Source organism: Tiliqua scincoides, chromosome 5 (assembly GCF_035046505.1).
Source record: "Tiliqua scincoides isolate rTilSci1 chromosome 5, rTilSci1.hap2, whole genome shotgun sequence".
Classification (NCBI taxonomy): domain Eukaryota; kingdom Metazoa; phylum Chordata; class Lepidosauria; order Squamata; family Scincidae; genus Tiliqua; species Tiliqua scincoides.
Window position 1 is genome coordinate 90,662,008 of NC_089825.1, and position 27,985 is coordinate 90,689,992.

The following is a 27,985-nucleotide window of genomic DNA, read 5'->3' on the forward strand; positions in this document are numbered from 1 at the left end:
CTGTCCTAAGGAGACTACGTACTTAATCCTTGAGATGCAGTAGTTATTTTTGCTCTACTGTTGTTTGTGTCCTTCTGCCTCACCTGGTGACAACAAACTTGGCTTTTAGCCAGCCCATTGAACAGGAAAGCCCATCTGATTCCCAAGGGTGGCAAACTCAAGATGCTCAGGTGACTCTAAATAATGAATCCCAAAGGTTGAACCTGGGTCATTCCCAGAGACTATAAAAACCAGGGTAAGAAAACACCCTTTACCCATGTGCCCAGCTCTCTCATCTAGAATTTTGGATACATTAACAAGGGTCACCCCCCCCCCCCAAATCTGGTGTGGGTGTAAGATTCAAGATCCTGGACTACCATGAGAGCTTAAGGTCAGGTAAGCATCCAGAAGGATGAATAAGTTCTTTCTTGTTACAGTTTGCATTTTAATGTCAGTGCCATCCTTGCCAACCCCTTCCACCTGATTACCCTGGTGTAACTACCTAATTCCTACATGGGCTTGACTTTTGGCCCTTTTATTTTCCCTTCCATTGCTCTGGTGTATTTTTAATTCTTCTTAATAAACGGTTTTTGTGTTACTATTTATTGGCCTGGTCTCAGTTCCTCGTAGAGGAAGCTGGTTGCCCTGTCTCCCAGCCCTGCCTCCTGCTGCTGTCCAGTTTTAAGGGCACCATTCAGGATTTGAGGGCTCTCTAAGATGATAGGATGAAGTTTTTCCCAAGGTGCCTTTCTTCCGTCTAGAATTCGCTAATCTTGGATGGTGACAGCAACAAACCATTGACTTTTGAACAGAAGCCCAAAGGGTGAGAAATCACAATTTCTGATACAGTGCCTGGGCTAACTGCTAGAGCCCCTGGCCCTAAAATTCAACTGTCTGGGCCTTGCCCTTTGCTAAAGCTTGACACGTATTTCTCCATCTCTGATGGAGGTCAAGAACCAAAATCATGTGATCGTACCCGTGATTATAATAAACAAAAAAAATCATGTAATGGAAGTGTTGTGTCTTAAACAAGAGACAACAAACTATGGGACGCACAGTCTATGGTTCAGCAGTGCATTGGCCTGGGATTGGAAAGGTCCCACCTCTGAGGGGAATTTATCTCATTTCCTCTGATGAGTCACCATCTCTCAATCTTTCCTTCAAAAGAACCATACTGACCTACCTCATCAGGTTTCAATGTGAAGGTGAAGACAATTATCTTTTAATTAGCAACATTCAGCATAAAGACATGGCTGTAGCTGGGGAATGCACAAAACAATCATGTAGAATAACCAACTGAGATTATATTCATTCTTCCAGAAGAGAGATTTTCAAACAGGGAAATTTCTCTCCTTTAAGTGCAGGAATTTAATTCTACAATGGGAGGCACTACTGGGATTTTCTCCAGGAAGCTGTGCTCTGAAGGGATCCTAGGCTGAATTCCAGAACTTCACACCCCAATGGTTTGGGAGACAAAAGGAATTCCTTGGTATTAATCAATCCTACAAGTGAGCACAGCCCATTTCCTGACCACTAGAGCTTGATTTAGAAGAGCAAGAGAACCTGCCAGCAGCTTCTGGTCACTAGATTAGGCAAGAGGAAGAACAACTAGAAGCAGATTTAAAAATCATTGTGGGTTTCCACCAAAAAAACTGAGTATATAAAACTGAAATCAGGGGCGAGAAGTTAGCCATGATTAACTTTGGTCCAATTCATTTCAATGGGACTGGGTCAGGCTTCACTTTCTTTGGATACAACCCTGTATTTATAAAATGCAATTCAAAAAGTGTTTTTCCCTCTTTGTTTTCTGTAGTCACCATTTTTTCGGCACTAGTAAAGAAAAATTAGCACCAACAGAAAACAAAGGGGGCGGGTTTCTGGGTAAAACACACAATATTGTTCAAAAGTGACTTATGTTGCTAGAATGGCTCACAGTGTATTTGTTTGGAAAAGAGCAGAACTACCTTATCTATGAGTCTGGCTGAGCAGTTGTCTCAGACAGGTGAGAAAAAAGTACCTTCCATCATCTGTCTGTCTGCACTACTCTTCTTCCTCCTCTCTCTGCTCCCTGGATTGAAAACAGGAAGAGGAAAGTATCCTGGTCAATCTAGCCCACTAATCTCCTCCACACTTCCTTTTCCTCTCCATTCCCCTCTGCCTTTTTTCAATCTGGGAGGTGGAGCAGTGGCTGCTGGGTACAGGGAGGGCCACATGGCAGAGCAAGGAGGCAGTGTTTGCTAGGGAGCCTCCGGCACAAGGAGGTGTGGACCCTGGTGGTCTTTTGCAGGCAGACCCTGGAAAAGAAAGAACACTTTGTGATGCTTGCAAGCTAGGACCTGGAGTCCTGCTGACTGTGAACATTTATTTTCACAGCACTCGCACAACCCCTTCTTCACCCCTTCCCTTCCTCCCTCACCTGTCATGTCTTAAAGTGCTACCTTCATGAAGGGGAAGCAAAAAACCATTTAGAGGACACCAATAAATAACTATCCTGAAAGCCAGTCCGGCATGAAATGGGGGAAATGGCACTGCAGTGACCAAACAGATGCGTGCCAGTTTCCATCCTTGGGTCCAGAAGCCTCATATATCTCATGTTGTACCACACCTCAGGGTTGACTGCCAGGACTTTTCAGAGCAAGATTGAGTTTTCGAAACCCTATCAAGGGGGTCCAATGTTTCTTCCAGCACATTTCAGTAGTAATTCAGGTTTGCCCTAGTCATGAGCAGACCTAGAAGAAGGCAGGATGAGGTGGGCAGGAAAGTCTTCTCAGTCTTAGGTGGGGAGATATGAACTCATCATTGGCATGAGATCCCCAGTCTTTTTCCGCCCCAGAAATGAGGTGCGGCCATCAGTTTATTCTCTGAGCTGATAGCACTAGGCCTCTTTCTTGTGGTTCTGTGTCTTCAGTTTCATCATCATCAGAGCCAGGTCTATGTGAACGATGCGCCCGAGCACAGCTGAGGCGGAAATCAAGCCCCCAGCCAAAGCCCCCGGTATGCCGCAGCAGAAGACATCTTGACCTGTGTGGTTGGGACAAAAATGTAGGCCTCAGAATGTTTCCATACAGATCCTTTTTTTTCAGTTTTCAAAAAGCCTTTTGACTCCTGCACTGCTCATGCACTGCGAACTATGGCGATTGACTGAATGGACTGCAGACTGTGTGTTAGGAGAAACACTCCCTGCATGGAGAAAACTAGCACAATGGAGAGCTGGGTGGGCTGGAGCCTCACTCTTTGATGTGCTACTTTTTGGTTTGGTTTTTTGCAGGGAGTTTTTACACAAGGGAGCATTCATACACCTGGAACCTACAGCCCCAGCTTGTTCAAATTCACTCTTACTGCCTGTGGGCATTGTGGGTGCCCTTTCCACATCTGCCCTATCCCGTGGGGAGAAGGTCCATATCATAGGTAGACAGGAATGGAATACAGAAGATAGGAAGATGCTGCTAGGAAGGGTTTATTGCCAAGTTATCTCTACACCGGTGCAGTGGGGTAGTGGTGAGCTGTCAGGGACTACTAGTCTGCCTTCAGGGTCTTCTTCTTTTTGGCCTTGCCTCACACTGACCCCAGCCTGGGAGCAAGAAGCCAGGGTTGGCGGTTACCCCTCTGTATAGTACGCCTCTGGCCTAGGGGTACCGAGGCCTGGATAAGGCCTGGTACCAGGTTGGGGAGTTGGGATGGCCCTAGCTAACAGGGGCCTGCCTGGACTGTTCCTATCTCTTCTCATCTCCACAAAATCTCTTCCTTCACCATTCCCTCCCTCCCACCACCCAGCCTTCTCCAGGTTCCCCTCATCTCCTTCACGCATGTCTTCCTGTTTTTCTTCTTTGTCACTATTTTCCTCCACCACCTTCCCTTTCACTGTCTCTCTCTTCCTTGCAGCCCTTCTGCTCCTCTTGCCTGACTTATCCTTCCTATGTGCTTCCACTCCCCACACCCTTTTTTCCCCTCCTTCCCCTCTCTTTCTCCTCCTTCTCCTTTCATCTCTTCCTCCGGTCAGCTCCATTCTCAGTCTCTCCTTCACTGCTTTGTTCACTCCCTCTGTTCATGCTTCCTTCTCTTTAGGAGTTCCCATGCAGCTCCTACTGCCCCAATCAATAGGACTCAGGCTGACATCAAAGATGTCATCGCCAGGCAAGATAACTCGGAAGCCTTTTCCCACTCCAATCACATGCGGCATTCCGGAAGGCCGTGGATTGCACTCCCTCAGGTTTCTGCTACTTCATTTGTATACCAGGCCTGAGAGAGGAGAGAGAAGCAAAAATCGGAATGCTGGCCTCTTATTACCAGCTACATCTCCTTAAAGGATGTGGTGGTGGAGTTGCCAACTCTAACTGAAGCTACTACAGGATTTTTTTTTTCTTTTTTCACTGACATGATATTAAGTTGGAAATTCCTGTAGGAAGAAATAAAGTTGGAGGCCCTGTTGAAATATGCAGGATATCTTTCAGTTGTCACCTGGAGGTGGATGCTTATGCCTGGATTTCAGGCCAGTTTTGGAGGGCTGGCAACCCTCCATGAGGGAGAGGTGGTAGTTCAGTAGTACAGCACCTGTTTTGCACTCAAAAGGTCCCAATTTCAGGCGCTGGAAGCCCCAAATAGGGTGGGGAAATAGTAGGGTCACCCCCAGGTGACACCCTGAAAAGCAACTACAAATCAGAGTAAACCATATTGACCTAGATGGACAAATGATCAGGCGTGGTATATATGTAGCTTCATATGTTCCTGGAGCTGTTCAAGAAATACCTGTTAAATAGAGATTTCGGATGGGGGTTGTCGCCCTCATTCTGGCTACAACCTCCGGGCTGAAGCGGGTTGTATCATGCTCTGCCCCATACGTTTCACCCAGCGGGGCAGCTAGATAGTGCTGATTGGTGAGTGGGGAAGCAGCTTCCATAAATTCAATCTGGGGAACAACAACAAAATGGGAGAAATGAAACAGAAGGGAAAAAGGGAAAGGATGCTTTTTTCCAAGTAAGGACAAACTGATTTCTGAGCGCAAACAATTCCTAAAGATGAAGTTGCCTCATCAAACGTCAAAACCTCAGACATTTGTCTCAGTCAAAAATGCTGCTAAATAGGATCCCCTATAGATTTTGATAGCAGGTACTCTCTGGCTGTAAAATTTGCTGAAGAGCAGCCAGCATCTGCATTTGACAGTAATCCAGAGTAGAGAAATATCAGCAACATGTAGAATTCAAAGATTTTGCAGAAGCAATCAATATCAGACTGTACAGGTAGGACATTAGTATCAGTGGGGGTTACATTCCTAGACACCCCCCCCCCCCAGATACTGAAACCTATGGATAATAAAATTGCAGTTTGCAGTCCACAGGGTATCAGGAAGTGACCAGAACCTTATTCTGGAGCATTTTGATGCCTGTAGAAGCCGCGCATGGCTTCCACAAGCCTCAAAAAACCACCCAGAGGTGTTTAAAGGCCAGTTCCAGTTTTTGCTGAAAACCTGGTCTTTAAACAGCTCCGGGAGGCTTTCTGCTGGTCTCAAAAAGGCTCCTGGAGGCAACCAGGTTCGGGTTGCATCTGGGAGGTTCTGTGGGTCCACCCCCGCGGGTTTGGAACCTGTGGTGGATCAAATTTGCAGGCACACAAATAAAGAGCACCCACCTGTATTGGACACCTGATGTGGCATTGCAGATAAAATTTGCATGTTACGGATACATTCAGCCCACCTTTTCTGTGGGTTTGGACCCCCCCATGGATTTAACTCAATGTGGGCGCTGAGCCTGCCTCAGGAGGACCTCAAGGACCTGCTGCTTGCAGTGATGCAGCCATGCCATGGAGGAGAGCATTGCATCCTCTGCCAGAGGGGAAATCAGGAGGTCTCCTTGAGGTAAGGGAACATTTGTTCCCTCACATCAAGGTAAGCCCCACCTCTTGCCCTCCCCACCCATGATGTGCCCCTTATGCCCCTAACATTGGCCTGGTCTGATGGCTGTGGCAGTGCTTCTCTGATTTTGCCGCTGGTGCACACTGAATCCTAAACAACCCTGCTGGCCGAAATATGCCCCTAGAGAGCTCCGCAGAGTGGAGGGGCGACTGCTTCCAAAAAGTGTCATGAAAAACACTTTCTACTATATAATTTTGAATATAAATCATCAAAGACTAACAGGAAATATTCAAAGGGTAAACAAACCTACATGGGCCTGGGATTGTGTCCACTTGCACTTTCAAGTGCTGAAATCATTCTAACTAACTGACAGCACAATCCTATCCACACTCTCCTGGGAGCAAGCCCCATTGACTCTAATGGGACTTACTTCTGAGTATTCATGCATAGGATTGGGCTCTAAGACATTACCTTATCACTGAGCTGAGGAAACTTCTCCAAAGCCATGTCCAGGAGTTTCTGGGCCATCTCCGTCTTAACGTCCTCATAGTCAGGCCCCCTGTTTCTCACACGGCCTTCAGACCATTCCTCAAACCATTCGTAACGAGCCATTGTGAGGATGATCATGCAAGAACGACCTGTGACAAAAGGATGAAAAGAATGGGTTACATCTGTCTGTTGATTTCTTTAGCTTGTGGTCAATCCTTTCAATTAACCTAAACTATAGTAGTTACTCGCCTATAAGGCGAGAAATTTCTGCCAATAAATCAAGCTTAGATCATCTCCTTGCGTTACTGGAGGATCACTCAGGGTCAGGGCTGTTCAGGCACTTCATGGCAGCCAGGAGAAGCCCAGAGGAGAGCAAGAGGACAATGCACAGATAATTAGAGGGTAATTAATCTCCAGGGCAATCATTGCAAGCTGCAGCCAAAGTTAACCTTTTCACTCCTCCTGAGAAAAAAGTAAGCCAGGGCTCAACACTTATCAAGCAAGCCTTTTTGGCAGAATCCTGACCCTTCTACACACTCGTTCCATTTTGCAAATGTTTCAAAGAGGTCTGGTTTTTTAAACGCCAGGATGTAATCCTCATTTCCTTTTGAAACAAAGTCCCAGGCTACTATTCAGTGCACCATTACTTAAGAATAACACACATGGAAAGCAATAAATCTACTGAGTTGCAACCATGTGTAGCTGCACTTGCTTACAGTCATTCCTTGTCACTTGTTTCTCCACTGTAAACTGAATTGCACGGTCCCAGTTATGTGTTATATGTTGTATGTTATATGTAGAGCCTTTTAACACACCAGGCACCTTGAAGGATTTGATTAACGGTTCTACCAGTATGTCGTTTACAGGCACTTACTCTGATAGTGTTTACAGAAAGGTTGTGAAGACCAGAATTAAAAAAGTTGATGAATAAAAATGTACCTTGTGATCTTTTACCATATTTTCAAAAAATTAGATACTGTACAGTTCTTAGGTAAAAATTACTGGTAGGTTGTTTTTCAGGATCTGGCCTCAGGTAAAATTACACAAAACGATAGCCAGATACCTGCTAAGTTTAACCCCTGACTTATCCAAGGGTCACAGCAAATTCCATAATTTTTTGCTCAAAACCTGCCCTCCTTATCTGTGAGACAGACTTATATTTGAGCGCCTGTGGTACAGCTCTTCTGGTATGTCTCCCCTTTGTAAATCTGTTCTCTCTGCCTTCAATTGCATTGCTTCTTTCCTTCCTTCAAAAGAAATAACTTTTAAAAGTCAGCTCCACTTTCTTCCCACTTCTTTCTCAAAGATTTTCCTAAATCCCACCTTACCTCACATTGATTTCACCTTGACTGCTCTTCAACTCTCTTATCTTGTCCCTACTATGCAAGGAAAGTCCCTGAAACATGCCTCAGTAGACCAGAGGTTCGCTAAGTGTCTGTTGCAATGCTCCAGGGCACCATGATGTACTCACCTCACACAGTGTACACGGCCTCTGTTGAGGTCTGAACCCAGGAAATCACTCAGGTCCTGTGCACAGAACCTAACTCATGTCAAGTGCTTCTTTGCCTTCTGAGAGATTGCCTTGGACATCAGCCTTCAGTTTCTGTTGCGCTGCCATTTGTTTTTCGCTCTGCTGGAGACTCCTACACACACCCTCCCACAACAGCCTCTTTACCTGACTTGCTGGGCTGAGATCACATTATCTTGGCCCGGCGAACCAGGAAGAGGCGGCATGGCATCCCTGTGAGCATGAAGGGCACCGTGGCAGCGTTAAGTTTGGAAACCACTGAAGTAGGCAATCCCTGTCTTTCCGCATATAGTGCAGGGTTGACCTGTGCCTCCCCACAGTCCAATCCCCCACCCCAATTTTCTCATCCATGCAAGCGTGCCCACATCTGCTCCTGCGCCAATGGACCAAGAGGGGGGAGGGAAGTGTTCCTGTCTCCCCTTCCCCTGGAACTGCTCAGTCTGCAGCCTCCCTTCTCTATGCCACTCCTATTTCAAATGAATAGGAGCAGAGCACATGGGCAACTCAGCACGCTCTGTTCCTCCTGCTCACTTGAAGCAGGAATGATGAGGTTGGAGGCTGCGTGCTGAGAGCAACTCTAGATAAGCAATGGGGCGCAGGCTCCAGATTGTCTCTCCCTACCCACGTGGTGCTTTAGTAATCAGCCAGGTGGGTGGGGAGAGGTGATCTAGAGCCATAGCAGCTTCTTTACCAACCCCCTTCTTCCTCTGGCAGCACAGGATAGAGAAGGGGGCCACTGCTGCCATGATCCTCTTCCAACTTACTCTCAGTAAGCCAGAGAGAGAGAGCGCTAACTGGAGTGTAGAAGGTGAACGACGAGGACTTGTCAGTTCACTGCCCCTCCAACTTTGCCACTTGACGCAACAGTTTCATGTCGCTTTCAGTGGTTTCATGCCACTTCATGGACAGGCCAGCGCTGATCTAGTGTCAACTGTAAGGATCCTGGGCAGAAATCTTGAAGGCTTGAAGCACTTGAAGGCTACACAGGGTATCTAGTACTCTGCCAGCATAATATCATGCTGAGATATTAAGTGGTAGTAGTGGCAGGGAAAAGGTAGTAACAGTGAATAGTAATCATTGTAGCGAAATAGTAGTACAGTGGGCCGTCATTATCTGCAAGGTTTTTGTTCCAGAAACCCCTGCGGATAACAAATTCCGCAGATGCTGGGGTCCCAGCATCGCAATAATTGACCTTGATGCCACGATGGGCTCTCTAGAGGTTGCCCCATGCCTCTGGAGTTCACACGAGTCAGCGGCCCACTCCATGGGCCTCTCTGCCTCCTCAGGACTCCCGAATGTGTCTGAAAGCTACTTCTGCTTTGCACCTGGTACTTCTGGTTCTGTTGGAGAGGTGTTCTGAGGCCGGGGAAGGGCCATGCAGTGGGCTGCAGGCCTCCCCACACCTCAGAACACCCCCCGGACACTACCAGAAGTTGCAAACACAAACCGGAAGGGGCTTCGGATCACGTCTTGCAGGCCCTCTGAGGTGCAGGGAGGCATTCACGAGTCCACGGATGCGGGGCCCACAGATAACAAGGACCTACTGTACATGGTAGAAGAGAGCTTCCCCTTTCCAATCTGTTCTAGAAGGGAAAGATATGATACCTGGATGCCTTTCTTCGTAGGAGGGATCTTTGGCAGACGGGAAGGAGATGAACGCCATTGGCACATTCTTGCTTACTTCCTCTTTGGGGAGGGCAGCATATTTGGTGAGTCTGCAAACGAAACAAGGAAATAGTTGTGGGATGTCCTTGAAAAGACAGCAGTAGCAGCAGAAGCTTAGGATTCCATCCTAAAGTGGATGGAGCTCACAAGCTAGAGTGGCAAAATTCAAGCTGGAGAATCACACTTGGACATTCAAGGGGGAGTTAAAAGAATTTCAGGAAGATCTGCTGCATTTCTGCCTATGTTTACAGAAAAGAAAATACAGTTGGACCTTGGATACCAAAACCCACTGATAAGTGAATCCATGGTTTAGGACCAACAGGTTGTGTCTGGAGCTTCTGGATATGACTGGAAGTGTTCTCCTGGTTTTCATAAAAAATGGAAGTGCCCTTTCGACACCTCTGGGGGGCCTCAGGAAGCCTCCTGGATGCAAACAGAGAACACCTCCAGTCACACCCAGCAGCTCATGTCAGGCCCTCCACTGCAGGTTCCGAACCCGGATGAGTTCAAATCACAGGTCCCAAACCCACAGATAAAAAGGGCGGACCCTATACCCAGGTTTGGATGGGAAGGGAAACGCCATCCATTTGGTGGACCTCTGGTGCTAAACCAAAACATTAACATATGAAGCTATCACAGACTGAATATGACCACCTCTGAGCCAGACATGGCAAAGTTTGTGTGACAGACCCATGGAGAGGACTGATCCCCTATAGCAGTGATTCCCAAACTTTTTAGTGCCATGACTCACCTTTTAAATCGACACTCTGTTGCGACCCACCTAGCTTTACAAGAGTTTAAAGAACAAAAGCTTCAGTTTATCAGCTGCTAAAGCCTGTTTTTATCATTTTTACTTTGGGGGGGGGGCTGCCTTCTGGAATATTTCTTGAGCTTCACATTCATTGGATTGGGACCATTCTGTTGGCATGTTCCCCTTTCCAGTAGGACTCAAGCACGGTTGCCTACTTATGGGAAAGCATGCACATGTGGTCCATTCTGTTTTCCTTCTAGCTCAATACATTTGCCTTGTCAGCTGTCAGCCTGTCAGTTTCATGACCCACCAAAAATCAGACCATGACCCACTAGTGGGTCCTGACCCACCTTTAGAAACCACTGCCCTACAGGATTGGGAGAAGGTGAGGGATGGAACTAGGGCCTGCTTTCTACCTCCATCCTGCCCCTTTTGCCCATCACAATTTAATGGGAGTCTTTATGAAAACACTTAACAATACATATGGCACTGTTCAAATTTTGCTATTGATAAGGCTAGAGATTTGGTTCACATGAGGTGGGGGAGGCAGAAGTATAATTTAGTCCAAAATTATACTCCTTCACTTTATACATTATTGAGAGGAAAAGGGAAGCTCTAGGGTTGGGTATGGGGGAAGTCCCCTGCTTACATATCATCCAGGTCATTGTGCGGATAAATCCAGTGGTTGGTTGCTTTGAGCCCAAGCTCCTCTTTGGTCCCTCGAAGACCCACAAAGACTAGGAATGAACCCATGCTGTGGCCGACCAGGTCAACATGGGCCTGGATCTCTGAACAGAATACAGAATCACAGAACTGAAAGGCTCCAGAGGGCCGCCAAATCAGACACACATGAACATCATTCTGAAGATCGCTGTGCACTGTTTATCATTTTCAGTAGAAAATGGTCATTTTCAGTAGAGGAGTTGTTTTTAAACAGTTCTTTTTCCACCTCTTGTAATGGCTGCAGCTTAAGCAATCAATCAACATTTGCCCAACACAATGGATCAATATTTTTGACTGTCATTTACATATGTTACTAATCCAATTCTCTTTGGAATCTTAGTAAAAATTTCTGTCGCCTCCCGCAACAGACATTGAGTTTTGCTGGGTATCAACAGAGAGCGTTCTGTCTCGTGACAAGTAGGGAATGCAACTATAAATGTGGCTCTAGTTTCTTATGCCATATTTCCAGCGCACACTTCCCATTGATTTTCTTTACTCAGACACAGAAACTCCATTGAAATGGGCCTCCAAATGACGGTCTGGAGGACTAGAAATGTGCTGTGGGCTCACACACTTGCCTCTTCCTCCTCTCTCCTCTCACACCAATTCCTTCCTCCATTTTCAGGTTGCTCCAACCACAGTTTGCTGTGAAATCTTAACTGGGGTTAGTGTTTACCTCCAAACCTTGTTTTCCAAATGCTTCCAAACCATGGTTTGGAAGCTAGTACTAACCATGGCTTGCCCAATTCAGATGAAATGGTAGGCCATAGTTTGAAAAACCAAGAATAGAGGAGGGAAGTACGTGATAGTTTTATTAACAAAATTTTATCCCAGGCTAACTCCAAGGAACTCAGGGCAGTGCACATCCCTCTGCTCCATTTTAGCCACACAACAACTCTGTCTGGTAGGTTAGGTTAAGAGACAGTGACTGGCCCAAGATCATCCAGTGAACTGCTTGGCCATGCGGTGATTTGAAGTTGGGTCTTTCCAGTCCTCGTCCACAAAAAGGATCTGAGAAGTGATAGCATAAATGGGGGGTTCTAGTCCCCTTTCTACAAACTGATCAAATCCAGTCTTGCTTAGTTGCAGAATTAGATCTTCCACAGTTACCTCCCAGCAATATTTTTGGCCTGTGTAACTGAGGAGTTATCTACGATTTCTGTACAGAGTCTTCACCTATCAAATGTTTATGCCTAATAAAGGTTTTGTTGACTGTTGACTGACTGAGGAGTTATATCGGTCCTATAGGAAAAGATGCATATCTGATTTACCTGGTTTGCTTCTGATCTCTGGAGGCAACAGTTTCCCAAAGGTGTTGAAGATGCCAGCATCCGAGATCACCACAGGAGCATAAACTTTCACCCCCTCCTCACTTCCTTTCTTTTCCACCGTTACCCCTGGAAGAGATTCCTTCTCAGTAAGGACCGCAACGGAAGTATGGATTTAATGTGTTCCTACGCCAGCTTTCGCGAGTCCAGAACCCGCAAGACTAGAAAGAACCCTGCTTGCTCAAGGAGTAGACTCATCAATGCCACAACCAGCATATAAAACACGGGAAACAAAAGCACCGACCCTATTCCACAATTGATTCCCCATCCAGCTTTCCAGTTGTCTGGGAGTCTAAATCCTGACCTGGCTCAGGTCCCACCAGGCACAATCAAGTAGCTTTACTACATGTGCATTTCAGTGAATTGACTACATGTGCATTTCAAGCTACATACAGGTTGAGCAGGGCTGAATTAACTATAATCCTAAATAGCAGAGAACCTCATAAACAAAGAAGAGAGAGAAAGGAGTCATCATTTTCAAATCCTTTGGGACTCACCTATGGCAGCACCGCTCTCTGAGACCAAGATCTGCCCCACACGGGCCTTCGTCAGCACAGCGCCTCCAGCTCGCTCAATGACGGGGATAATGTGGAACGCAATCTCACTAGGACCCCCTCTTGGATACCAGGTGCCACGCTGATAGTGATGGATCAGCAGCATAAGCATGAGGAAGCTGGCGTCCTTTGGAGGAAGTCCTGAGAAGGCGATAGAGACGAGTGAGAAGGGGTAAGAGAAACCGAATGGCACAGAGGCTGTTGCTGATCATCGAAACAGGAACAGCAGATTCCATGGAGAACAGAAGATCATAAAACAATGAAACACAATAGAATACAAATTAACAAGGAAAAAAAAGATAAAACTACAGCACGAGGATAGGATTGCTCTTGAAATTAAAAAAAACACAAAACCTGGTGTTTGAGTGGAGCCTGGAGGCAAGTCCCAAGGAGGGGTGTGAAGGGACATCATACATTACAAACATCATCACATCCATTACGCCCATTTGATGATGTGGTCCCAATCCTATCCAACTCCCCAGCGCTAATGCACTGCAATGCAGCCCAGACGTAAGGGAACAAATGTTCCCTGACTCTGAGGAGGCCTCTGTGACTACCCCCTACTGCAGCACACAAGGTGGGTTGTGAGCCCGTTTCAGGTGGGTCCCCATTCATTTCAATATTTTATTTTCAATATATTAGACTTGGTGCTCCCATGGTATGTGACTGCATTTGGGGAAATGAGACAGATCTGTAATTTTAACAGGCTATTTTATATAGGCATTTAACATTGATAGTAAATGAGACTTACTCCTGGGTAAGTGTGGGTAGGATTGCATCCTAGGATTGTTAAAATTCTTCCTGCTTGATGATGTCACTTCCAATCATGACATCACTTCTGGTGAGTCTGGACAGATTCTCATTCTAATTTGTGCAAATTTGAGCAATTTATGCCATTTGATCAGTGTAACATCTGTGGATGTGAACATCTGCAGATTTGGTACCTGCCTGGGGTTCTGGAACCATACTCCCGCAGAGGGCCCACTGTAAAGGGGTTTGCAATTGGAAATATCGAGGTGAAAGTGTGATATCCTCTAAGTATCACATTTAGGTGAGTGACCTACATGTCGGAGTGTTCTTTTGCGAGACATATTAAAGGTGATGCAGTTGGCAACAGCTTGGAGGTAGAAGCAAAACTCTGAATGGGAATTGAAAGACCGTCTGACCTACACCCTACAGACTCTAATCCCATGGGAAATGCACAAGATCACGCTATGTTGACGCCACTGCATTCCTTGGAAATCAAATCTGCCGAGGCCTCTGAACTCTGTGGTTAGACTCATGCAAATGGAAGACGGCCAGGTCCCCGATGCTGTTTCTCTACCATGCTACTACCCATTCACATGTCGCTTCTCGCCCATCTGAACAAGCACAGATCAGGGGCACAACCCTGCTCCCCTTTGCCCCCTATTATCCACTAAGTGCGTGAAGCATCCTTAATGCAGCAAACCTATAACATTTTCATGGGAGCAGGTCCCACTGAACATAATGGAACTTACTTCTGAATAAACATGCCTAGGCTTGTGCTGTGAGACTGTGAATACTCCTACTACAACTGAAACGCAGGGAGAGAAAAAAAATGCTTTAGAATGGAAAGTAATCATCATGGTCTGATGAATCCTAGTCCGGAATTTTGTGAGCATTTCTGAGAGTGTCCTAGTGGAATTCCCAGAAGGGTGCAGCTGGAGAGAAGGGTGGCAGCTAAAGCAACTAGGCTTCACCAATGTGAGAGTGTTGAAAGAGACACACAGGTTTTATCTTGGTTGCCTCCCTCTGGTTGAGGTACAATGATCTATGCACAGATGATGCTGCCTTATATGGCTGAGTCAGATCATTTGTCCAATTACCTCAGTATCCTCAGCATTGGCTAGAGGCTGCTCTTTAGGATTGGAGGGTCTTTCCCAGGAGTACCTGGAGATGTCAGGGATTGAATCTGTATGCAGAGCAGGCGACCTACCAGCAAACTACGTACATTCCCTCCCCAATACAGTGGCCTTGGCTTTCTAGATCCAAGGCATGTACCACCCTTCTCTGAAGGCCTTCAATAGCCTCATAAATGCTTTGATGGCTCCCTCTGAGAACCGCCTTCTTTTCCTTGGGAATGAAATCCTCCAGGTCTTTGAACTCTGTGGTTAAGCAGAGCCAGGCAAATGCAACTCAGCTGAGCTCATCACACTGTTTTCCTACCACACTGTTTACTGTTCATTGTGTATTGTTTATCATTCCACCTCATCTTAACGAACTCTAGTGCTACCGTGTTTTAAGATACTGTCTTATATTTTTTTTGGCTCAAAAAAACACACACTAGGTCTTATTTTCAGGGTAGGTCTTATTTTCTTTCAGAAGTCAGTCCCTTTATAGTTAATGGGACTTACTCCCTGGAAAGTGTGGAGAGGGTTTCCCCTCAATGCCCAGGAGGATGCCTTCATGCCTGTCTACTCAGAAGTCAGTCCCTTTATAGTTAATGGGACTTACTCCCTGGAAAGTGTGGAGAGCCTCAGAGCCTGGTAGGCAGCCTTGCTTACTGCTTTCCACCACAGCTCCTCCTCAGCGTCCTCTGCCCAAGGTAGCACAGCAGGTGCTTTCTAGGTGGCGCGCATGGGAATGCAGAGTTCCCGGTCACGATGTCCACATGCACCCGCCCGAGGACCCCTTCCACCACCATCCCGTCCCAGCCCTGATCACAACTAGGTCTCATTTTCGGGGTAGGTCTTTCAGCAATTCTCAAAAAACACACTAGGTCTTATTTTCGGGGTAGGTCTTATTTTCGGGAAAACAGGGGTATCTACATCTGCATATGAGGTGAAGATAGCGATGATTAGTCAGTGGTGTGGCACTCCACACATGCTCAGAGATACTGCTTCTTCATTACCACTTCTGATGTCCACAGACTAATGTAGCCCTTCGAGGGGGAAGTGATCCTAGGAAATATGTTGTCTTGAAAGCCCTCCTTTCCCATGGAAGAAACATTCCTAGCTTCTCCAACGTCATAAAATCAACATGGGGTATCAATATTTTGTGCAGGGCCTAAGAACAGGAGGGCAGAGAAAGGAGGGTTTCAGTCATGGGCCAAGGGGCATGCCCAGAATTGTTCCCCTCAAAAGCTGCATAAAAGGAGAACAACAATAAAGAAGACAAGGACTAAAAAGTAGGCAGGTACATTTACTGGGCCTTCATTATTGATTCAAACTAACCACCCAATTCTTCGGCTGTAGACTGGAAGCTATTGGTAGGAGGTGGACACACAGGGAACTTTGGAAATTGGAGGACCATAACCGAGGCTTTAAGGGGTATAGAGTTGCCATGGCCAGGCCCTGAGAAGACTCCTAGCCAAGGCAGAACATGGATGGTAGAACGTTCCAGAAGACGTAGCATCTTCCAACACTGCAACACGAAGATGGCCAAGGGAACCTTGGGAAATTCTCCCCTCTATGAACCTGATAAAGGTTCAGGAATTCTGCCATGGCGTGGAAACACTACAAGGGTCCTGGACTAAGGGAACACGGGGGCAGTGGAGGGAAAATCAATTCCACAACTGATTAACTAACCTGCCAAATGAGCAAAAGAGGGAGAAAGGCAATGCCTGGTCAAGGAGAGTCATGGCGGTACAAAACAAACCATCCCAGAGAAAAATGAGCAAAGCTTCCACACTTCCCTCACCATAGTAGAAGTAGCTGAAAATCGCTCGCAGGTCCTTGTTGGTGGTCAGTTTTTCTATTATCTCGCTGTGCCTGGAACATGCCAGTTTGAAAACAGGTGAGATCCAGTGAATGATGCCCAGTCGGATCAAGAGGAGAGACAACCACAAAGGGATCATCTTCAGAATAGCTAGCAAGGGAACATGTCCCATGATTATCTTTGGGAAAGAAAATGGGAAATGGGTCATTAGCAAGGTGGTCCCATATATTCAACTGAGTTCAGCATCGACCCAAGATTTCCCTGCAGCTGAAGTGTGCAGGCCAAACACTACCTGCCCATACCTGGTGATATGCAAACTGCTTGCTCCCTGTATTGGGAAAGGAAGAGGGGGATAGAGTGGAAGGGGAAGTATAGATGTGACACTCTAGCTCACAACTCTCTTCTCCACATTTCCTCAGCTGCTCCATCCTTCCCTTCATTTACCCCCTCCAAGAGGGGCGGGAAAGCAGGAGCAGCAGTGGAGGGGAGCAGACAGACAGAATGGATGCACTCTGCCAATCTACTACCTGAGGCAACTGCTTCAGTTGGCCACAGGAATGGGCCAGCCTTGACCAAATTGAAGCTGACTGTGCCAGGGCACACACAGGCCGCTATCATTATATAATGAAAGTGATTGTAAAATTGCATAAGGAAGAGGACTTAGAAAAAAATTTAAAAGTATGCCCTGTGAAGATGTAATTAATGGGAAATCAGGTCCTTTTCAGCTCTGTGGTTAGATGTTTGAGGGCGTCACCTTTCGAACTAACCTCTGTAGCTCTCCCTCCAATTGCAGTCTGATCTGCAGCCATGAAGGAGGAAGGCCTCTAGAAATGACCAAAGTGGCTGATTCATGTGGGGAGATGATGTTCCTACAAATATCTTGGTACCAACCATTAAAGCAGCCTTTTCTTTTCAAATGGTGGGTTGCAATCTGATTTTGGGTGGGTCACGGCCTCCCGAGGCCAGAAAGCTGCAGAATAAAATGGAGCATGACCCAGAAGTTGCTTCTGGGGAGCGCCTCCCACATCACTGGCGGTTCCCAAAAAGTGCTGGAGTATCACAACATACGGTTTGGGAACCGCGGCACGACATGGCCAATTATCTGGGGAGCACACAGGGGCACCCTGGAAGTGACTTCTGGGTTGCCCAGCATTTTATTCTGCAGCTTCCTGGTTTCAATGGGCCCCAGATCCACCACAAATGACACTGTGGGCTGCCAAGGTAAGAAGTTGGAGAACCCCTTCATTAAAGGCTTTCAAGTCTGATCTCCCAGACAGGTGAAGATAAAGGAAGGGGTGAAATATATAAAGTTTCCAAACAAAGTTTCCAAACCGTTCGGTAGAATCAGACAGCTGGGAGATACTCCCCGTTTAGTGATTAACAACCCAATCCTATCCAACTTTCCAGCACTGGTGCAGCCACAATGCAGTCCCAAGGTAAGGGAACAAATGTTCCCATACCTTGAGGAGGCCTCTGTGACTGCACCCCCAACCCAGGAAGCAGTGCATACCCCATTGGCACAGCAGCACCAGCACTGGAAAACTGGATAGGATTGGGCCCTTAGGTTGCAATCCTATATGCACTTTCCTGGGAGTAAGCCCCACTTAAGACAGTGAGACTCACTTCTGAGTAGACATGTCTAGGATCAAGCTGTTAATCTAGCATTCTCTTCCACACTACAGCACTGGCTCTCTTCTAGATACAAAGGATCAAAGTTTGCCACTTAAGCATTGCCACACCCTGCTCTTTCTCACCTTTGACAGCCTCATGTATTCTTTGATGGCCTCTTTCTCCTCTGGAAACTGCCTCTCCAACTCTTTCGCAAAGGTCCCCTTTCCAGAGTAGAGGCTGTACTCCCTATCCCCGAGGGTTATGACATCATAGGGGTTCTCCATCGGAACCCAGTCGAGTTGCCCATCAGTCAGCTGGTCCATGATCATCCGCAGCATGCCATTCTCATGCATTTCTCCCAAATAGTGGATGCCTAAGAGGGGCAAGAATCCATAGTTAGAGGAGTGCAGGGATTTGGGGGGGGGGGGGGCATAAAATCCAGCAAAAGTTTACAGAGGGGCAATGGCTTACTTCTTTCAGTGGCAGGCTCAGTGCATGCCTATTTTTTTAATACAGAAAATGCTGGGCCTCTGTAGGAGGCAGTGATGGCAGTAGCACATGAGGAAAGCAGTCTTTTTTTTTAACCCAGAATGCCCACAAATAATGCTACGTAATAATGGAGGAGTGATTCCCAGTGTGCTCTGGGTGCGGAACAATGGCAGCCATCAAGTGGTGCCACTGCTGCTGCATCCAAGCGGTGATTTCTGCATTTAAAGAAGAGGATGTGCCGCCACCAGTAGTGCAGTTAAGGGGGGCAGGGGGGTATTTTGCCCCAGGTACCATGCCTTGAGGGGATGCCAGTTCACACCCTCAATGGCAGATCCCAAGGCATCCAGGAGGAGTTCTCAGGCCCTGGGAGGCCTTAGAAAGGCACTTCCTGTTTCTGCAAAAGAGGACTTCTGGGGTCTTCTTCAGGCCTCCTTCAGGAGGCCTTCTGATGTCTTTCAAAGTGTGGGGAGGCTGAGGATGGCTCCCCACACTTCAGACCACCTCCCAGACATCCTTGGGGGTACTCTGGGCATCTGACCCCCCCCCCCGGGGGTATTAACACCCCTGGGAGGTGTTAAAAATTTTTGTGCCACCATATTCCAAATCCCTTGCCGCTGGCCACCATAGTTGCCATCAAAAGCATACCCAAACCTAAACATAGCACGAAAAAAACGGAGGGGTACTGTTCAGATTAGCTCTCATTTTTATAAACAAAAAATATAGAGTTGTAAGGTGCCAGGTTGTGTGTTTGCATGTGTCTTGAATCCAAATACTCTGCAGTGCTCTTTGGTACCTCGTAGGTATCCTAGCCTTTTAGCAAGATATCCTGGAGAAAGGGTGCCCTCTAGAGGGCAATGCTGGGTGGAAGACAATCAGCTGGCACAGACTGGGTTGAACTTTTGCCTCTAAGCCAGTCAGCACAATTATTGTCAGCACAGTATTATCTTTTACTGCGTGCTTTCAATCTGCTGCTATGTATTTCATCTATGCATTTTATCTTGTTTTAATTGTTTTGTATTTTTAATGTTTATTGGTTGCCTTGTATTTTAACCTGATTGTTAGCCGCCTTGGGTGCCCTTTGGGGAGAAAGGCGGAATACAAATCTAATAAATAAATAAATTATAAGGTACTCAGCCCTGCCTGGCCTTGATTAAGCCATTTAGTTTTGGCCCACAGCCTGACCAACTGACTAGCATTTGACCCCATCAGCCTGACCCCGATGGCACCTTTTGCATCAGCCCTCTGATTTGTGAGTGGTCCTCCATGGTCTGTCCCGGCTGAACCAAAGAATGACAACAACAGGATTTAAAAAAAAAAAAAAGTAAAATAAAGCATTAATCATTCAGTTCAAAGATAAACTCCTGATTAAACTATTATGCAATGATTACCACTTTATCTATTTAGGGCAACGGTTCCCAAATGCACCTGAGCCACGATGCCATTGCAGCCTCTTCTTCCTGGTTCAGTCGGGCATGCCTTCTGGGATCTTGCAAAATCTCACAACCGCACCCAAATCTGGTGAGCTTTGTGAGATCCAAGATGGTGGTGTCCGGGAGGACAGGTAAAAGCGGCCACTGGGAACATCCTGCAGTGCCCCATGACTGCACTGTGATGTCCTAAGGTGTCACAACACTTTCAGAACCCTGGTTTAAGGGTTTAGTCCCCGTTCTTGTTCAAGGCAAACAGGAGAACATAAGAACCTAGGAAAGCCCTGCTGGATCAAGCCAAAGGCCTATCTAATCCAGAATCTCCTTTCCTAGAGTGGCCACCAGCTGCCTCCAGTTAGCCCACAAGTAGGAGAGAAAGGCAAACTCCTCTCCCACCATTGCTCCCCTGCAACTGGTATTTCAGAGGCACACAAGAGATATTAGGTGTGCAACCCCCCCCCCCAGATTTTGAGCCATTTCACATCAGCCTTACCGACGTCAAATTCAAAGCCCTTCTTCTGGAAGGTGTGACAGCATCCTCCAGCCTTGCCATGTTGCTCCAACACCAAAACCCGCTTTCCCGCCTTGGCCAAGATCGCTGCCACGGACAGACCCCCGATGCCACTTCCAATAACGACGGCATCTAAATTGGGGGGCACTCTGTCTGCGTTGAAAGCTGGAAGGAAGAACCAAAAAGAGAATCAAGGCTTTATGGCGGAGTTCTTGCTTGGGAGGAAGTGACGCTAACAAGAGGAAGTGAGATCTGGTACAGAAGCAAAGCTCGGAGTAGGAAAGGACAGAGTTCCAGCAGAACATTTCATTCACTTTCAGGAAGCTGCCTCTGACTGAGTCAGACAGTTTCTCCTTCTGGCTCAGTACTGTAGACACTGACTGGCAGCAGCTGTCCAGGGTTTCAGACAAGGCACTGAACCTGAGCCCACTGCTGTAGCTCCACCACTGAGCTACAAGCCTCCCTTAAAAGTCCAAGTGGATGAAAATCATGGAAAAACATACCATCTATTGGGGGGCAGCCTGTACTGGCAGGGGTTGGACTTGATTATTTGGAATGTCCCTTCCAAATCTAGGATTGTGTGATTCTGTTTCCATCACCCACTGAACAAAAATCTGAGTTTGAATATCACATAGTGTTTTCATCCCACTTCTCCTCCAAATGGGGAAGAAGAAAGTGATGGGCGAGGGCAGGAGTCTCCAAATCGCGGCCCCAGCGTTCCAGGAAAACCCATCCGAGCATGGCGCTTTCCAGTCCGTGTCGCGGCCTCCTTTCTTTGCACCCAAACTTCATATATCCTCACACTCAGGGCAGCCACTTCTGCTGACTCTTGCCCCAGAAGGTTCTGCACCCTGATTTCCTGGGCATGAAGCTGTATGAAGACTGGACACAAAGACAGGAGGCTGTGGTGTGGAATGGAAAGCACCATACCCGGACAGGTTTTCCTGAATGCCAGATCCCACATGCAGGTTGTGGTTTAGAGGCCCTGGGCTAGGGCACTGGAGATGTGTCGCTCAGCACTCTTTTCTCCTCCCTCTTTCACTCCACTCATCTCTTCCTTTTCAAGTCTAGGCAGTGGGAGGAACAGCAGAGGCTGCTGCACTACTAACTACAGGGTGGGGAGTATTTGGTGCATAGCCTCAGGTGCCAGGTCTTGGGCCAGCTCTAGGAATAAGGCCGCACATGGGCACGTGCTCTTGACTCAGTAATGAGGTGATTGCTCCTATCAGCCATGCCACACCCATATAGACACTTTGCCAAAGATGTGGGCAGAGTACAACCTCATGGCCACACACTTCAAAGGTCACCCAGTGCTTTTAGGAGGAACTTGCTTTGTCTTCTATGCACGGCAGAAGCGTAGTCCTTGAAGGGAAAAATAGGGCATGCATGGCAGATAGGGCAGTCCTTGAAGGGGAAAAAAAAAGAGAGACCTTTAGCTTTGTGCTTAGCAGACAAGGAGCCTTTGCTCCTTGACTGAATGTGGAGAATGTCCGCATTGTAGCCCAGACACCTTGAGATAAATACTAGGCTGTGTGGGGCCTCTTCTTGCTAATTTGGGAGGGCCAGGGACAAGACAGACTACACTTTTGCAGCTGCTCTCTTTTCCTATTAAGGTCAGGAGGTAACAAGAGTGAGAGAACAAGCAGAGGGGGAAGTTTTATGCATGTATATTTGAATGTCTGCATGCAGCCATACGTATTCACTGTAACTGCTCATGTGAATGCACGAGTCTTCGCCTGCAATTCGAAATTCTGCTTTTTCAGGGTTCCCAACTGTATGGAAAGAGCCCTAGAGCAGTGTTTTTCAAACTGTGGGTCATGAGCCAATTTAAGGTGGGTCCCCATTCATTTTAATATTTATTTTTAATATATTAGACTTGATGCTACCATATGTGACTGCATTTGAGGAAATGTTACAAATCTGAACTTTTAACAGGCTACCATGTAGTATATGCTTTTAACAATGATAGTCAATGGGACTTACTCCTGGGTAAGTGTGAGTAGGATTGCAGCCTAGGATTGTTAAAACTCTTCCTGCTTGATGATGTCACTTCCAGTCATGATATCACTTCTGGTGGGTCGTGACAGATTCTCATTCTAAAAAGTGGGTCCCGACACTAAAAGTTTGAGAACCACTGCCCTGGAGGCATACAATCAGGACTGGCATCAGGCCAGCCCAAGATCTCCTGACTCCTAAGGCAGCATGTAAAATGCTGCCCCCTTACCCCATGAGGTGCCAACCTCTGCTTCTTCCATTCTCCGATATTCTAGCTCAGCCCTCTCCTCCCTTCCACATTTCCTCTTCCTCTCTGTCCCCCGTTTTTGTTGTTTTTTTTTGTTTGTTTTGTTTCTAGTGTATAATTATAACACCTTCATCCCCATTTTGGGGGTAACTGAGGTGAGGTGTTGTAATGGGGAGCCGTGGCCAATGACCACAAGGATCAGGGAAGCCGCGGGTCAGAAAAGTTGGAGAACCACTGACATAGAGGGTTGCAGCCTGAAAGTCAGCTCCTTCCATTAAGAACTTTTTCTTCCCACTAGAAGTGTGCATCCTCTGGAAGGAGGGGCTTGGGGGTCTTAGCTGTCTGGAAAGGAGCCCACCCCAGACAAAGCCTGGGCCACGAGGGGTGGGTAGTCTGGGGTGACTTTTTGAGAAGTCCCTGGCACAGTGGAAAGCTGTTAAGCACCCTCCCCCAACATACACACACACATACACAACTGATACACATTAGAACCGGCAAGTTGGCAACCTTCAGTCTCGAAAGACTATGGTATCGCGCTCTGAAAGGTGGTTCTGGAACAGCATCTAGTGTGGCTGAAAAGGCCGATTCGGGAGTGACAATCCCTTCCACACTGGGAGCAAGTGCAGTCTGTCCCTGGTCTGTCTCCCTGGCTATGGGCCTTCCTTCTTTGCCTCTTAGCCTCAGACTGTTGGCCAAGTGTCTCTTCAAACTGGGAAAGGCCATGTTGCACAGCCTGCCTCCAAGCGGGCCGCTCAGAGGCCAGGGTTTCTCACTTGTTGAGGTCCACTCCTAAGGCCTTCAGATCCCTCTTGCAGATGTCCTTGTATCGCAGCTGTGGTCTACCTGTAGGGCGCTTTCCTTCCACGAGTTCTCCATAGAGGAGATCCTTTGGGATCCGGCCATCATCCATTCTCACGACATGACCGAGCCAACGCAGGCGTCTCTGTTTCAGTAGTGCATACATGCTAGGGATTCCAGTACGTTCCAGGACTGTGTTGTTTGGAACTTTGTCCTGCCAGGTGATGCCGAGAATACGTCGGAGGCAGCGCATGTGGAAAGCATTCAGTTTCCTCTCCTGTTGTGAGTGAAGAGTCCATGACTCGCTGCAGTACAGAAGTGTACTCAGGACGCAAGCTCTGTAGACCTGGATCTTGGTATGTTCCGTCAGCTTCTTGTTGGACCAGACTCTCTTTGTAAGTCTGGAAAACGTGGTAGCTGCTTTACCGATGCACTTGTTTAGCTCGGTATCGAGAGAAAGAGTGTCGGAGATCGTTGAGCCAAGGTACACAAAGTCATGGACAACCTCCAGTTCATGCACAGAGATTGTAATGCAGGGAGGTGAGTCCACATCCTGAACCATGAATCAAAGCTGAACAAACATTCCTTTTCTGTTCATTATCATGTTTAATGTTAAGCACCAAATAAAGGGGTGGTGGGTGGGGAAAATTAAAGGATGCTTCATGGTGAAACTGCTGGGGGGAGGAGAGAACAGAGGCAGCTCTTCAACTTCTCTTCTGTTGCTTTTGACATGAGAGAATCCCAGTCTCTCCAACCTTGAACTTAATTAGATTCCCAGAGCTTCTCCCTGGTGCAAAAAGAACCACTGAATTCTTGCCTGTCATAGAATGTCACTGTTAAAGGCACAGGAGACATGTGGGGATGGGACCCAAAGCAGGCTCCCACAGTAAGTGTGGTATGGCCTTGCTGCAGAAGCAGAAATCTGGCTAAATGATCCTGTTTGGGCACAATCCTAACCAGGTCTACTCAAAAGTAAGTCCTATTTTGTTCAATGGGGCTTACTCTCAGGAAAGTGTGGTTAGGATTGCAGCCTTTGCCTCCTAGCCTGGGCTAGCCCTGGAGTTTCCTGCCAATTTCATGAGTGCTGTGTACATTTAAGGAAGCATGGCCAATCTGCCAATCAAAGCTGTTTGAGTGTGTTTGTAACTGATTAGCTGCACCTTTGTTTTGTGTCTGATTTAAATATCATATGAGGGCACGGCCATTTTCTGGGCATATTTGCTTAGGAGAGATCTGTGTTTATGTCAAATGCAAAAGTAGAAACATAGGGAAGGATGCCCCAGAAAAGAAGGTTGTGTTTTATGACAGGCTTGCAGGATTAGATGCACTGATTTTAGTCCCTGAAAAATATCCTGTGCAAATGCACCATTCTGAGCAATACTGATTACATATTATAATGATAACACGGTATACCTAACTCTATGGACTCAAACACCTTTACCTTGTAAGTAAATTTATTTCAGTGTTTCCAAATAAATGTGCTCAGGATTATGATTTAAGGGCAACTTCTTACGTTGCATTTTAAAGAGACAGAACACTTTAGGATGCAGTTGTCTCTGAGAGAATGCTTTTGATCAGATATTTTTAGAGTTCATAATGCTACTTAAGACAGAACTATATGTGTGGGAGATGTGCCAAGTTTGTCAAATATTCATGACCCTGTGACAACTTAGGGCCCAATCCTATCCAATTTTCCAGTGCCAGTGCAGCTATGCCAGTGGGGCATGCACTTCATCCCGTGGTGGGGAGGCAGACACAGAGGCCTCCTCAAGGTATGGGAACATTTGTTCCCTTACTTTGGGACTGCACTACAGCTGCAGGGCCCAGTTCGACAGGACTGGGCCCTAAGGCTGCAAACCTAACATCACTTTCCTGGAAGTAGAACCAAGTGAACACAATAGGACTTACTTCTGAGTAGACTTGCCTAGGATTGTGCCTTAACAAAGTAACCTGGCACAAGTTTTTGTAAGCTAAAGTTACTTCATCTACCATTTTTATATTGCTATCTTCTATAGTACAGTAATAATAATACATTTAATTAATTAATTAAATCGGGGAGGGGCGCCAAAATGTTAGTTTGCCCGGGGCTAGGTACGCCACTGGCCATGACACACACACACAGAGGTAGGAAACCAGCCTAGATTTCCATTTTTTAAGAACATAAGAAGAGCCCCCTAGATCAGGCCAAAGGTCCATCCAGTCCAGCTTCCTATATTTCACAGTGGCCCACCAAATGCCCCAGGGAGCACACAAGACAACACACACAACCTGTGTCCTGGTGCCCTCCCCTGCATCTGGCAATCAGAAGCAGCCTACCTCTACCCTGCACATACCCCTCCAATCCCCCCTCTTAAAGGCATCTAGGCAAAATGCCAACACCACTTCCTGTGGCAAGGAGTTCCATAGACTAATTACATGCTGGGCAAAGAAATGTTTTCTTTTGCCTGTCCTAACTCTCCCAACACTCAACTTTAGTGGATGTCCCCGGTTCTGGTGTTGTGTGTGTAGATCCTGGTAAGAATACAGAGAGAGAGAGAGAGAGAGAGAGAGGTAAGAATCAAGCCTAGATTTCTATTTTATACACACAAGAATCCAGCCTGGATTTCCATTTTTTACTTACACACACACAAACCTTTACACACACACACACATCTTTTACACCACACACAAACACAAAACCCTTTTACACACACATCTTTTACACCACACACAAACACAAAACCCTTTTACACACACACAACCCTTTTACACACACAAACACAAAACCCTTTTACACACACACATCTTTTACACACACACACACATCTTTTACACCACACACAAACACAAAACCCTTTTACACACACCCAGACACACAAAACCCTTTTACACACACACTCACCTTTTACACACACACACACACACACACACTCTTTTACACCACAAACACAAAACCCTTTTACACACACACACACATCTTTTACACCACCCACAAACACAAAACCCTTTTACACACAGACATAACCCTTTTACACACACAGCCCTGGCCAGACTGCAGCCCAGCTGCCCGGCAGGCGGCGCCCCCTTGCGGGCAGGGCCCCCCGCGGCTGCCCAGCCCGGGCGCGGTACCTCTCTTGAGGACTCTCTTGCGCGCCTCCGGATCCGTGACCAACGCTCGCGGGCAGTGCCCGACCGGCCGGCCGAGGGGACTCCTGGCCACGTAGACCAGGTAGAAGTAGACGAGGCCCGAGAGCGGAGCGGCCGCCAGCAGCAGCAGCAGCAGCAGCGCCAGCAGCCACATCCTTGCGCAGCCCGCGGCGCGTCTGTCTGTGTGCTCCGCCCTCTCGGAGCAAAGGCGACTGGAACCAGAAGCCAGCAGCCACCTGGGGAAGGAGCGCTCTCCTGTAACTAGTGCAACTACTTGGCCAGCAGCCAACTAGGGGAAGGCGTGCTCTCCTGTAACCTTTTAACTCCCTGAACTGACCGGGGGGGGGGGGATCGGTCTCCATAGGGAGGCAGAAGGGGAAGCGGGAAGCAGGCTGTGTGCATTGCCCAGAACTGGAAAAAACAAACAACTTTTCTAAAAATGCAACAAGTAATGGCTGTTTTTCCTGCTGTGCCCCCCCCCCCAGGAACAGGCACCCCACCTGTAGGAGTCATTCACAGTAAGAACATAAGCAGTCCTGCTGGATCAAGCCAAAGGCCCATCTAGTCCAGCTTCCTGCATCTCACAGCGGCCCACCAAATGCCCCACGGAGCACACCTGATAAGAGATAACACCACATAAGACACACAAGAGACCTGCATCCTGGTGCCCTCCCTTGCATCTGACATAGCCCATTTCTAAAATCAGGAGGTTGCACATATACATCATGGCTTGCAACTCATAATGGATTTTTCTTCCAGAAACTTGTCCAATCCCCTTTTAAAGGCATCCAGGACAGATGCCATCACCACATCCTGTGGCACGGAGTTCCACAGACTAACTACATGCTGAAATATTTTCTTTTGTCTGTCCTAACTCTCCCAGCACTCAATTTGAGTGGATGTCCCCTGGTTTCGGTGTTGTGCGAGAGGGAAAAGAGCATCTCTCTATCCACTTTATCCTTCCCGTGCATAATTCAAACGCACACTCTGTGATTTAGGAGAGCCTGGAAGTGACATGAGCAACGATGATGAAAAAAATCAGCATTTCGGGAGCTGGGGAGAAGTCCATTTTTAGGACAGGCGTTTCTGATGATAGTTGTGAATGACCATTCAAAAAATCTTGACCTGCTTCCATGTGACAGCCTCTTCTGAAATGTGAAGGGCTGGCACATGGAAGAGGGCAAGGATTTTCTCTCTGCTGTCCCAAAGAGTAGAATTACTGTTGATCTAATGCAGTG

General features: G+C 47.2%; 1 protein-coding gene across 1 annotated transcript; it reads right to left on the minus strand.

Annotated features, from left to right (window-relative positions):
* Positions 1 to 2,854: 2,854 nt before the first annotated feature.
* RETSAT (retinol saturase) lies at positions 2,855 to 26,901 on the minus strand. Its single transcript, XM_066629099.1, has 11 exons — positions 26,730 to 26,901; positions 20,564 to 20,746; positions 18,298 to 18,527; positions 16,526 to 16,721; positions 12,809 to 13,006; positions 12,255 to 12,380; positions 10,910 to 11,048; positions 9,450 to 9,559; positions 6,299 to 6,465; positions 4,726 to 4,885; positions 2,855 to 3,000 (listed from the first exon to the last, which is right to left on the minus strand). The coding sequence occupies exons 1-11, from the start codon at positions 26,899 to 26,901 to the stop codon at positions 2,855 to 2,857; spliced, it is 1,827 nt and encodes a 608-aa protein (XP_066485196.1).
* Between the last annotated feature and the right edge of the window lie 1,084 nt (positions 26,902 to 27,985).